This window comes from Colobus angolensis, unplaced genomic scaffold (genome assembly GCF_000951035.1).
Source record: "Colobus angolensis palliatus isolate OR3802 unplaced genomic scaffold, Cang.pa_1.0 Scaffold126, whole genome shotgun sequence".
NCBI lineage: Eukaryota > Metazoa > Chordata > Mammalia > Primates > Cercopithecidae > Colobus > Colobus angolensis.
The window spans coordinates 409,392-421,473 of record NW_012113808.1 but is presented as its reverse complement, the minus strand read 5'-3'; the positions used below and the strand labels follow the sequence as shown (position 1 = coordinate 421,473).

Sequence of the window (12,082 nt, the reverse complement as noted above, 5' to 3'; positions counted from 1 at the left end):
ACACAATAGTGAGCATTAGTGAGCATTAAATAGATGGATGTAAAGTTCCAGATCCATACTCTTACATGTAGTAGACATTCAAGACTTAGTAAATTATTGTTTTATTTTTAAAAAGTTTTGTTGAGGGCTTCTGGGTGATACCTGTAAATAATTGAAAGCGGGAACTTGAACAGGTATGAATAGTCATGTTTACAGCAGCATTACTCACAAAAGCCAAAAGGTGGAAGTGACTCAGTAGTCTATCTATAGATGAGTGAATAAACAAATTGTGATATATGCATACAGTAGAAAATTCAGCCTTAAACAGGAAGGAAATTCTGACATATGTTACAACGTGGATGAAGCTTGAAGACATTATGCAAAGTGAAATAAGCCAATCACAAAAGGGCAAATACCATATTTGTTACTTGCATGAGGTACCTAGACTAGTCAAAATCATAGAGACCAGAAAGTAGAATGGTGGTTGGCAGGAGCTGAGGGGAGGAGGGATGGGGAGTTAGATTAAGAAATGCTCGGTCCAGAGTTTCATTTTGGAAAGATTAATAAAAGAATTCTGGAGACGAATGGTAATAATGGTTGTACATTATGAACGTATTTAATACCACTACACTGTACACTTAAAAATGGCTAAGCTAGTAAATGTTATGTTTATTTTACCACAATAAAAAACCAGAGAAAAAATAAAATGAAACTGCTATTTTTAAAAAAAATCAAACGAATTCTAACCACTTCAGCTCTTTAAGCAAGATGCCATAATTCATTTTCTTGGGAACAAATATTGCTTGCTGTATTGCAGTATTTGGCTTACAGAGATGATTGGAGTAAAAGCATGTCTTAGAGTTTGCTCCTGCTCAAGGAAAGACGGAAATCCCTGTTTTCCTAGGTTCTCTGTGGTAATTAAGGATACTGTCCCACGGTAGATGACCGTTTGTTGAATACAGTCCTTAAGGAGTTTTTGGACATGCAAGAGTAGAAATGGAGCTTAGTTGAAGGGAGGAACCACAGAGCCTTGGATAAGAAAAGATGAATAATTTTAAATTTCGTAGTTCCACAAGGGAAGAGGGGAAAGAAAAACAATGGGCAATCAAAAAGCAAAGTAGTATTTTTAAAACTGCTGCTTCTGAATGAATGTTATTGAACAAAGATGACAATTATGGAGACAATTATATGGTAAAATACGCATTTGTCAATGGAAAAAAAAGTTTATTCACCTTCATTAGCTGTAAAAAGTTGTTTTGTCCATGAGTCAATTCAAAGCATGGAAAATGGTTTTAGTGAATTTATTTTTAAAAATAATTTGTAATTAGTAAAATCAGCTAGGTACAACTAAATTCCAGGCCTGGGCCTCAGTTGTAAAAGTACTAGATGCCATGATCTCTATGGTACTTTTAAAATTTGGAATATTTTGAACTATTCTTCCAGTGAAATATGAAAAAAAAAAAAAAAAGTACTTTAATGAAATAAAACTATATGGCAGCCAAACAGAAATGCTACTTGCTTCTGTAACAAGGCACTGCTGAATGATACAGAATATTGGTGGTATGTTGTTGCTAAAGTGTTTGCGGTCTTATCAACAGCTACATATGAAATAATACTAAATTTAACAAATAGGATAAACAGTGTTACATTGGGCAGGGTGGGGAGAATGACAGCCCCCTTCCCATGTAATGCTGTTTATCCCGTTTGTTGAATTTAATATTATTCAAGGCTCAGGAAAATATGTGTGTACTGCCTTCAACGGACACCGTCTTAGTTTTTATACTGTTTCCCTCTCTACCTATTGCCATGTATGAGACAAGCACCTTGCCAGTTGTGTTTGTTTCTGACTTTCAAAGCAGTGCTATTTTTTGCTCAACATGCATACAGACATATGTTTATGTACCCATCTTGGAAATGTAAGCCTTTGTGAGTTATGACTTAACTATAGCGTGAATTGAGGCTGATAATGTAAGTGGGGGTGAAATTAAGCAGGGTCTTATAAGCTACTTTAATGGTTTTGCCCTGTATTCTGGGCGCCATGGGAAGCTATTTGGGCTTTAAACTGGGGAATGATGTGGTCATCATTACGTATTAAAAAGGCAAACAGTCTGCAGTGTGAGAATGGATGAGAAGAGGTCAAGAATAGATGGGGAGAGACCAGGACATGCTTAGAATTGGCAAAACTGAGAGAACCAGCTTTGGAAGGAAGATAGTGAGTTCATTGCTGGAAGTGTTGATTTTGAGGTATCTTTGATAAGGGTGTCAGATATTAATTTGGGTATGTGTGCCTGTAGGCCAGAGATGTGAAGTTTAAGGACAGCAAGGTTACTTGAAACCAAGTGTAGATGAACTGGAGGGAGCCTAGGACTACTAGAGGCAGAGACTTAAGAAGACATGGCTAGAGAGATAGAAAAGTGGGAAATCAGGAGATGATGCTGTCAAAGGAATCAAAGGAAAACTTGTTTAAAGAGGGGAAGTGGCCCAAAATGCTGAATGCTCCTGAGATTAAGATGGAAAAAAATATCCATTAGTCTTATTTATTATGGTCATCTTAGCAAGAACTATTTTGGTTTAGAGGTGTACCCAAGCTAGACTGAAGTAGGTTGAGAAGTGTGAGATGAAGTTATTGAGGAAATGATATAGCCAGCTACTTCAAGAAACTTAGCTCTGAGGAGGAGGAGAGAGATGGAGCAATAGTTGAGAGGAAAGATAGGGTCTATGGATAGGACAGATCTGAGTATGTTTCAGTATTTCTATAAGCATTCAGTATAGAACATAAAGTGGGAACACCTAGTATGTTAAAGGGAAAATTCATCTGAGGCTCCCAGCTGGTACTGAATCTTGATCCTGAGCCTAATACAGTGACTGGCCACAGAAAATGGAACACCTTCTATAGGTAATAGGGCTGAAGAAGTAATACCATTATTTATTTTCCTAATTCCCTATTGTATTCATCAGGGTCCACACAGGAAACAGAAATTAGTAATATGAACAGGGAAAGTTAAATACAACATACAGACTTATTAACTGTATAGGGGATTATAAAAGAGAACTCTAAAGAGTACTGGAATCTCAGATAGAGTGAGCAGCCTCTACCCCTAGGGTGGAGGCAGAGCACCCAAGGAAGTAAATTTGGCAGAACCCCACCCTCACCCTTCACAGGATGAGGTCCAGACCATGCTGGAGAGTGTGGGCATGGCCCATCAGATGGCAGAGACGTTTGCTGGGCTGTTGTGCTGATGAACCTCTGGGAAGCTGTCCATGGGAAGTGCCATGGAAAGGAATTCCCTGCCCAAGGAGGCAGTTTATTGGAAAGGCATTCTCTGGAGTACAAAAGAAGCTGTCCCCAGGCAGGTACTACCTGCTGCTGGCCACCTTGGAATGCTGGCTGCCCCACACTCAGAGGGCTGTGAAGAGGGGCACAGCAGAACCAGGCAGAGAGCTCTTTCCTTTACAGTTCTTTGAGCACCTAGCACCCTGTACCAACAAAGCTTAATATATTGCCAGCTGGCATAGGAGACGTGCTTTAAGCATCCACCTCTTTTTTCTGAAATAATGGAACTAAGAGACAAAAATTGACAAGTGATACACCTATTACTGGTCTTCTAACTTTAAAAAATTTTTTTGTCGCAATGACAAACATCCTTGTATGTAAATCTTTGTGCATGTCTTCTTGTTTAGCTCATAAGAGGCTAGCCACATTAGAGCATAGAGATGTGATTATTGATCTTTACGTTTTGCTGTTTGCTTTTTTGTGCATGAATTATCTTTAGAAGGAAATGAGAGCGATTTTCTTTGAGGGGGGAACTGGATGGTGTCACCTATTCATAAAACTAATAATTCAAAAAATTAAACATTTAATTAAAAATATTTTAAATTATAAATATAAATGACATCATCTCTTTTGTTAAACTTAATCTTGTTAATGTTTAATTGCTCAGAACATTATGGTTTGTTAAACAAATTATCCCTTCTGACCTATATTTGGGCATCATTTGCAGCTCAGAATGAGTCAGGATATTTTCATTTAGTTAAGTTTCCTCTTAGTGCTACCAAAACCAGGGCCACCCATTTTCCCTGGTATCCTTGACCTTTGCCTGGCGTTTGGTGTGATGATACTACAGCTATTAGCCTCCCCAACACTGTTGCCGGCAGACCAGAAGTGTAGTGTCAGATGGGGGAGATTTGTAAGTAGCAGGACTCTGTCATAAAAAATGTTAGAGAACTTTATTATGACCTGTTAAGTTCTGAGTTTTCTTTGCATAATCAGAAATGTATTCTCTTGCTGTTTTTACAACAAACCCCTAAAAAGACATAGTTTCTTAACCTAACAATAATTATAATTAAGAAATGCTTTTTCCCTGTATCACCTTTCAGATTAAGACATAATAAAATAATATTGCAAATTGTGGCTATAGAATGTAGTTGTCTTAAAACACTTGGAAAAGTATAGTACTGTAGACATGTAACAAAATTGCACGTGTGGCTTTTACATTTATATAAAAAATTTTAAAACTATAGTTACATTTTGATCTTTACCAAAATTTACTTTTCAAGAGTTGTTTCTATCTTGTACAAAACTGTATTGCATAGCTCTTTTTTGTTTAAACTACCAAAGCAGAAAGGAATTACCTAGTCTTAGATCCATTTTGAACTATTAAGAGATAAACAGTATTTTGACACTTTTACCTACATTACTTAAAGTGATTTTGCCTATTAAAACTTTAAGAAAGATCCAAATGATTGTTTTTTTTTTAAATTTTTATTTATTTATTTATTTATTTTTGAGACAGAGTCTCACTCTGTTGCCCAGGCTGGAGTGCAGTGGCACTATCTTGGCTCACTGTAAGCTCCGCCTCCCGGGTTCACGCCATTCTCCTGCCTCAGCCTCCCGAATAGCTGGGACTACAGGTGCCTGCCACCATGCCCGGCTAATTTTTTTGTATTTTTAGTAGCGACGGGGGTTTCACCGTTTTAGCTAGGATGGTCTCGATCTCCTGACCTTGTGATCCATCCACCTCAGTCTCCCAAAGTGCTGGGATTATAGGCATGAGCCATCGTGCCCGGCCCAAATGATTCTTAATTTTGTGTCTTATTTGTTTGAATCATTGCTTCATTAACCAGCAAAATGCAACAAAAATTAATTTGTATAATTTTTATTAAAGTCTATCAAAATTTATGGAATAGGCCTTTTTTTTTTTTTTTTTTGAGACGAAGTCTCACTCTTGTACCCCAGGCTGGAGTGCAGTGGCACGATCTCGGCTCACTGCAAGCTCCAGCTCCCAGGTTCAAGCGATTCTCCTGCCTCAGCCTCCCGAGTAGCTGTAGCTGGGATTACAGACTCCTGCCACCACACCTGGCTAATTTTTTGTGTGTTTTTATTACAGACGAGGTTTTGCCATGTTGGCCAGGATGGTCTCGAACTCCTGACCTCAGGTGATCCACCCACCTCGGCCTCCCAAAGTTCTGGAATTATAGGCGTGAGCCAATCGCGCCCAGCAAGAATAGACTTTTCTTAAATCCTTATTACTTAAACTCTTAAAAAATTTTTTTTTCTGGCTGGGCACAGTGGCTCATGCCTGTAATCCCAGCACTTTGGGAGGCCTGAGGTGGGCGAATCACCTGAGGTCAGGAGTTCAAGACTAGCCTGGCCTACATCGTGAAACCTTGTTTCTACGAAAAATACAAAAATTAGCCAAGCGTAGGGGTGGACACCTGTAATCCCAGCTACTCTCCGGAGGCTGAAGCAGGAGAATTGCTTGAACCTGGGAGGCGGAGATTGCAGTCAGCCAAGATCGTGCCAGCCTGGGCAACAAGAGCAAAACTCTGTCTCCAAAAAAAAAAAAAACAAACAAACCTAAAAATCTTTGATATTTCTCTCTGTAGGAAAAAGTAGAATTTTAAGACTAATGACTTATGATGTAGAAAGAAGAAACTGAATACATTTATATATGAGCTGTCCACAGGAATGTTTGCTCTGTTCAGTGCCAGTTCCCACCATCTGTGCCATTCTTTTTTTTTTTTTTTTGAGATGGAGTTTTGCTCTCATTGCCCAGACTGGAGTGCAGTGGCATGATCTCAGCTCACTCACTGCAGCCTGCAGCCTTCGCCTCCCAGGTTCAAGTGATTCTCCTGCCTCAGCCTCCCTAGTACTGAGATTACAGGTGCCCGCCACCACACCTAGCTAATTTTTGTATTTTTAGTAGAGATGGGGTTTTGCTATGTTGGTCAGGTTGGTCTCGAACTCCTGACCTGAAGTGATCCACCCACCTTGGCCTTTCAAAGTGCTGGGATTACGGACGTGAGCCACCGCGCCCGGCCTCCATGCCATTCTTTCTATTCCAAGTATCTAGTCTAGTACTGGCATTATAGTAGGCATCCATTAAGCTTTTTTTTTGAGCTAGGTGATGATCAATTTGAAGTTTTTTATTATTACATTCTTACTAATTAAGTGCTTATTCTTAGTTAATTTTCTTTGTCGTGTTTTCAGGACTACAGGAATATGTGGAAGCTGTCTCTTTTCAACACTTCATCAAAACACGATCATTAATTAGTATGGATGAAATTAATAAACAATTGATATTTACGACTGACGACAATGGGAAAGAAAATAAAACTGTGAGAATTTAAAGTTTATTTCACATTTATGATATAATTTGTGTAACAGTATGATGATTCTAGTAGATTTATTGGCTTATGCTAAGACTGAGATGGGAATGTTCTTTCTAAAGTGTGGTTTTGTAGAGTCTCAACTAGGAAATGGTCTTTTTAAATATTTCAGTTAGTGGATAGAACAAGAACAACTCTGGGCATATTGGGAAAGCAATGCTCTTTACCTAAAGCATTATGGAGTGCTTACTCTAAGTCCTCTTTTGGTTTTACTATTTTTCACCTGCCCTTTAGCACTATCTTATTTAATCCTTGTATTAACTGTATGTGGTAAGCATTATTACTCTAATTTTACACAGAAAGAAACAGGCTTTTAGAGAGGTTAAGTAACTTACCAGAAGCCACACAACTGAAAAGTGTAGCAGAGCTAAGATTTGAAGTTAGGTTTTGAATCCAAGCCTGTGCCCTTGTCTGCTCTCCCAGCACCTCTCACAGTGTGCTACAGGGATCCCTTGCATCAGGTACCTACCTCAAAGGGTTGTTTTAAAGGATTTGACTTAAAGGTTATTAATTAAGCAATATACAGCAGCACCTGACACGTAATATACATTGTATATAGCACCTGACACGGGAGTGCTCAGTAGTTTCCTGTTATAAAGTAGTTTTTATATAGTGAGAGCTGTTAATCATTTACTCAATAATGCTCGTATCTGAGATTTATGTAGTTTTTCTGAATTAAGAAAAAAAACTTTGCAGTTTGACTTTTAAACAAATACTATTTTTTTCCTTCTGAGTTTCAAGATATAACATTCAGGCAATAAGGTAAGCTGTATTGACTATTTGATACTTTCAGAGATACCACCAGTACACTTAAAGATCAAATTAAATAAAATTTTCAAATTTTCTTCTTTTTTTTGTCTTTTTAAAATTACTTTTAAAAACACCATATATTCAGGATAGGTAGGCAGGAGATGGAAGACACTGTAGAAATAATATTTTCTTGAATATCAGCTAAAATATTAAAACAAATGAGACTAATTTGGCATGACAGGTATAACTTACTTTAAGGAAGCCATGTATTAACTTTTTAAATTATACAAAGTGTATTAAGGAGGAAATTCATTTTGAGAAGTAAAATTTCTTCATATTTTTTATTCGTATAGTGTAGACTGAATTATACAAAGAAGTAAATAAAATAGGCCTATTTGACCCTGCTTCTCACATAATATTAGGGAAGTTGCCACACTTTCCTTTAAAGTTCTCTCTGTATCAAAATGAAAATATTGGGGAAAAGGCCAGAAAATTGAGAGTCAGAGTACTGTTTTCAGGACTTAGGTACTGGATTAGTTTAAGATTACGGGGCTATGATATTCATACACACGTTACAAATTAAGACTATGTTCATAAATAAGTTTTAGTGCTAAAGATGCGTGGTGCTGAAAATTCTGGGAATTTGATTGGGAAAGGTATTTTGCTCTGACTTGCCTGTTGAGAATGTTGTCAAAACTATTTAATTTTTATTTAAAAAACTTTTTGTGAAAAATTTCAAATGTGCAGAAAAATAGATCGGAAACAATAGTGCCACTAACTAGCTATCATATTCCCATAGCTCAACATCATATTCCCATAGCTCAACATCATATTACCTGTGATGTTTCTCTGGCCTGATTTCTTATGCTAAACGATGAGGACGTTGCACCAGATGGTCTCTGCAGAGTTCAGTGTTAGGAGTCATATATTAGATACATAGCAAAGAGTGTGATCTTAATAAAGCTGTCTCCCTCTTCTCAGCTTACATTTATGTAACTTCCTTTAAACTCTAATCAAAAGAATTATTAGTTCCTCAAATGCACAAATCTTACCTGCACACCTTTGTAGTTCCCACTACCTAAAATGTCCTTTGATGTAACTGCAACTTCAACTACCCTTTTATACACAGTCTTTTAATAGCAATTTAGGCATTGTCTCTACCAGAAAGAATTCAATGGAGGGAAATTGATGTGGCGAGATGATAGTAATCATGATAGCAGCTAGCATTTGTTGAATATTTACTTTGTGTTGGGCATTATGCCAAGAACTTGGTAAATGTTATCTCATTTAATCCTTAAATAAACCTCTGAGGTAGGTACTGTTATCCCATTTTACAGATGAGGAAACTGAGGTTTAGAGAGATGAAATAACTTGCCCAAGGGCATACACCTTATGAAGCAAGGTCCTGGAAGAGGTGGGAGGAGATGGGTCAAGGTCATTTGGAAGAGTTAACCTCAAACAAGAGGAGGGACAACCATCATCTGAGACTGGAGGATAGAAGGTAAAGATGGGTGTGGATATAAATTTTTTTTTTTTTGGTAGGGATAAAGGCAGTTGTGAGAAATTGTGCTAGGTAAGCTGGCAAATGAGACCAGGTCAGTGAAGTTGGGCAAGCTTGTCTACTGAAAGTGAAGAGGTTTGGGATTTGAGTAGAGCACTGAGGGTGAAAGGTTTGAAATCGTGTTTGAAGAGGGTGGAGAGAGAACCATCTAATGATAAGTAAACGGATTGGAGAGTAATTTGTAGCAGTACAAACTCTGCAGTTGTGATTACCATTTTTTAACTCGGTGAGTGGTACTCAGCCACCTGAATAAAGGACTAATGAGTAGATTTTAGTGTTGATTGAGGATTCTGTTTTTGCTGGGTAGGTGCAGTAGAAAATACAGCAGTCTAAGGGAATTGAGGATGCAGTGAGAGAATAATAAATTGTGATGGTCAGTGCTGAGTAGGGAAAGATAAGAGGCCAGAAAAAGACTGGGCAACTTAGGAAAACATTAATGGATCACACACTTGGAGGGCCGTATGATTTTCCATTTAAGTAAGTAATTGTCCTGCAGTAAAGTTATTAAGCCTTATTTAAGAATATTTTTATTTTGTACGTCAAGTGGAGTTGGAAATAGTTGGTTTCATAATGATACATTTCAAAAGCATCTTGAAGTCGTATGGTTCAATTCACTACCCAGGGCACAGATTCCTCCTGTAACATCCCAAATGGTTATTAAGCAAAATAGATTTATTTTATTTAGAAAAAATTAGTATGACTGATTTGCTATTGATTTTGTACTTCTATAATAAATGTGATACATGTTGTATTCACTCTTTTTCACAGTCTTGTTTTTTTTTTTTTAAACCAGCCTTCCTCTGATACACAGGATGAGCAGCTTGGTACTTGGAGACTGAGAGTCACACCTGTCGATTACCTTCTGGGAGTGGCTGACTTAACTGGAGAATTGATGCGGATGTGTATTAACAGTGTGGGGAATGGGGACATTGATACCCCTTTTGAAGTGAGCCAGTTTTTACGTCAAGTTTATGATGGGTTTTCATTCATTGGCAACACTGGACCTTACGAGGTCTCTAAGAAGCTGTATACCTTGAAACAAAGTTTGGCCAAAGTGGAGAATGCTTGTTATGCCTTGAAAGTCAGAGGGTCAGAAATTCCAAAACATATGTTGGCAGATGTGTTTTCAGTTAAAACAGAAATGATAGATCAAGAAGAGGGTATTTCTTAGAATAACATTATTCAGTTACTAATTCTTTTGAGAACTCCCAAGAGACCAATTTGTAAGACTTATTTAGTATTTCATTTAACTTTATTGTGGCTTTTACATAGAAACATATCCAGTTGTACTTGTTTTAAATTGTATACAAGCTGTACATAAAATTAGCCAAATGAATCATTTCTTATATCTTATTCATGAAAGTTTGCGTACAGATGTTTGCATATATGCCTTTTTGAATTTTTGCTGGTTAACCTTTATCATTTATCTTTGTAATGTGAACATGCTTCACAGTGCACTTTTTGCCATAACCTATCTTAATTTACTTTTTCTGAAGTTTGGAGTGATAATTTTTAGTGGAAGCAATTTGTAATTTAAGTTGGTGATTTTATTATATATAGAAAAGATTTTTTAGTTAAACTTCTGGTCTTGAGCTTCCTGTTTAAATTTCTTGTTAATATTGTGCCAAGCCTCAAAAATAGGCTTATTCCATGGAACAAGAATTAAAAATGAATAAGCTATCAATATATAATTTAAATACAAGTTTAGGCTGGGCGTGGTGGCTCACGCCTATAATCCCAGCACTTTGGGAGGCCAAGGCAGGCAGATCATGAGGTCAGGATTTCACGACCAGCCTGACCAACATGGCAAAACCCCGTCTCTACTAAAAATACAAAAATTAGCTGGGCGTGGTGGCATGTGCCTGTAATCCCAGCTACTTGGCAGGCTGAGGCAGGAGAATCACTTGAACCCGGGAGGCAGAGGTTGCAGTGAGCCGAAATCGTGCCACTGCACTCCAACCTGGGCAACAGAGCAAGACTCCATCCAAAAAAAAGAAAGTACAAGTTTATAAAGTATTATAGTGAAAAATTCACATTCTGTCTGATTTTAGGCCATTTAAAATTTATACAAAACAACCTTCCATAAAAATTTGACAGGTGCCCAGGTGTTACTTTCTCCATTTATTTTTTTGTTTTTTATCACAGAAGGTCTGATAGAGAATTGGAGCTGAATTATAATATTTTTGTTGGTAAAGTTAAGTTGAATTATATGCTTGTACATACAATGGAAATGCTTTTAGTAGTGATTATTTAGCAATTTTTGTTTTTGTTATATTAGGCATGTTTGGAGGCTTTCCTATTCTAGCATTTAAATTTAAATTTTATTAAAATTAAATAATTTAAATCTAGCATTTAAATTTAAATAATCTTAGTCTAGCATTTACATTTAAATAATTATAATGAAGTTTTGAAATACTAAGTTAATCCAGACCTTTAGTTGTCCCGTGGTGTTAATAAAGTTGCCAAAGAAAATGTATTATGAACAATTCAGCAATAAGACAATTGTCAACACAGTTGAGAATAACAATGGTAATCATTAGTAATATTTAGAATTGGAATTTGCCTACTGAAATTAGTTGTAGATGATTACTTGTGATGTGAAATTGACTTGAGCATGACAACCAGACATTTTCAGTTGGTTTTGTAAGTTTTGAGAATCTAGATACTGGGTTTTATTTTTTGAAAGATTAGCTCTGTTTGTAAGGGCTGATTCCTTGAAAATGTAATTTTCCAGAAAAACACCTAAAGAAAATAAAATATAGACATGCCTAGTAAATTCTGTTTGTTTGTGTTAGTGATGGTGGCTTTTTTGGTTTCCCAACTCACCTGTAGTCAACTCACTACAGGATGGGAGACAATCTAAACATACTCCAAGTGTCTCGCTTTAAAATGCTTACTATGATGGCATTGTGTGCGGTAATGTTTTTCATCTTTAATACAAATATTTATTAGAATATCTATTCTAAGATATACTGCCGAAAGTCCCATCACATATTTTTTGTTCCTTCTACCACTTGAAGTGAAATTTATAATGTTAAAAGTCCAATAATAATGGATGGCTAAATGTTTTACAGGTGGTTAAAATGGAAGTCTTTTGAATAAAATATTACAATATAGCAATTA

General features: G+C 36.8%; 1 protein-coding gene across 1 annotated transcript in view; it reads left to right on the top strand.

Moving 5' to 3' along the window:
- The window catches only part of TSNAX (translin-associated factor X), a 38,371-nt gene extending 26,636 nt beyond the window's left edge, over positions 1-11,735 (top strand). The window contains exons 5-6 of the mRNA XM_011933298.1: positions 6,470-6,597; positions 9,753-11,735. Of these exons, the coding sequence (XP_011788688.1) occupies positions 6,470-6,597; positions 9,753-10,130 (506 nt within the window). The 3' untranslated portion in view covers positions 10,131-11,735. The remainder of the gene's footprint in view (positions 1-6,469; positions 6,598-9,752) is intronic.
- The last annotated feature ends 347 nt before the right edge of the window (positions 11,736-12,082 follow it).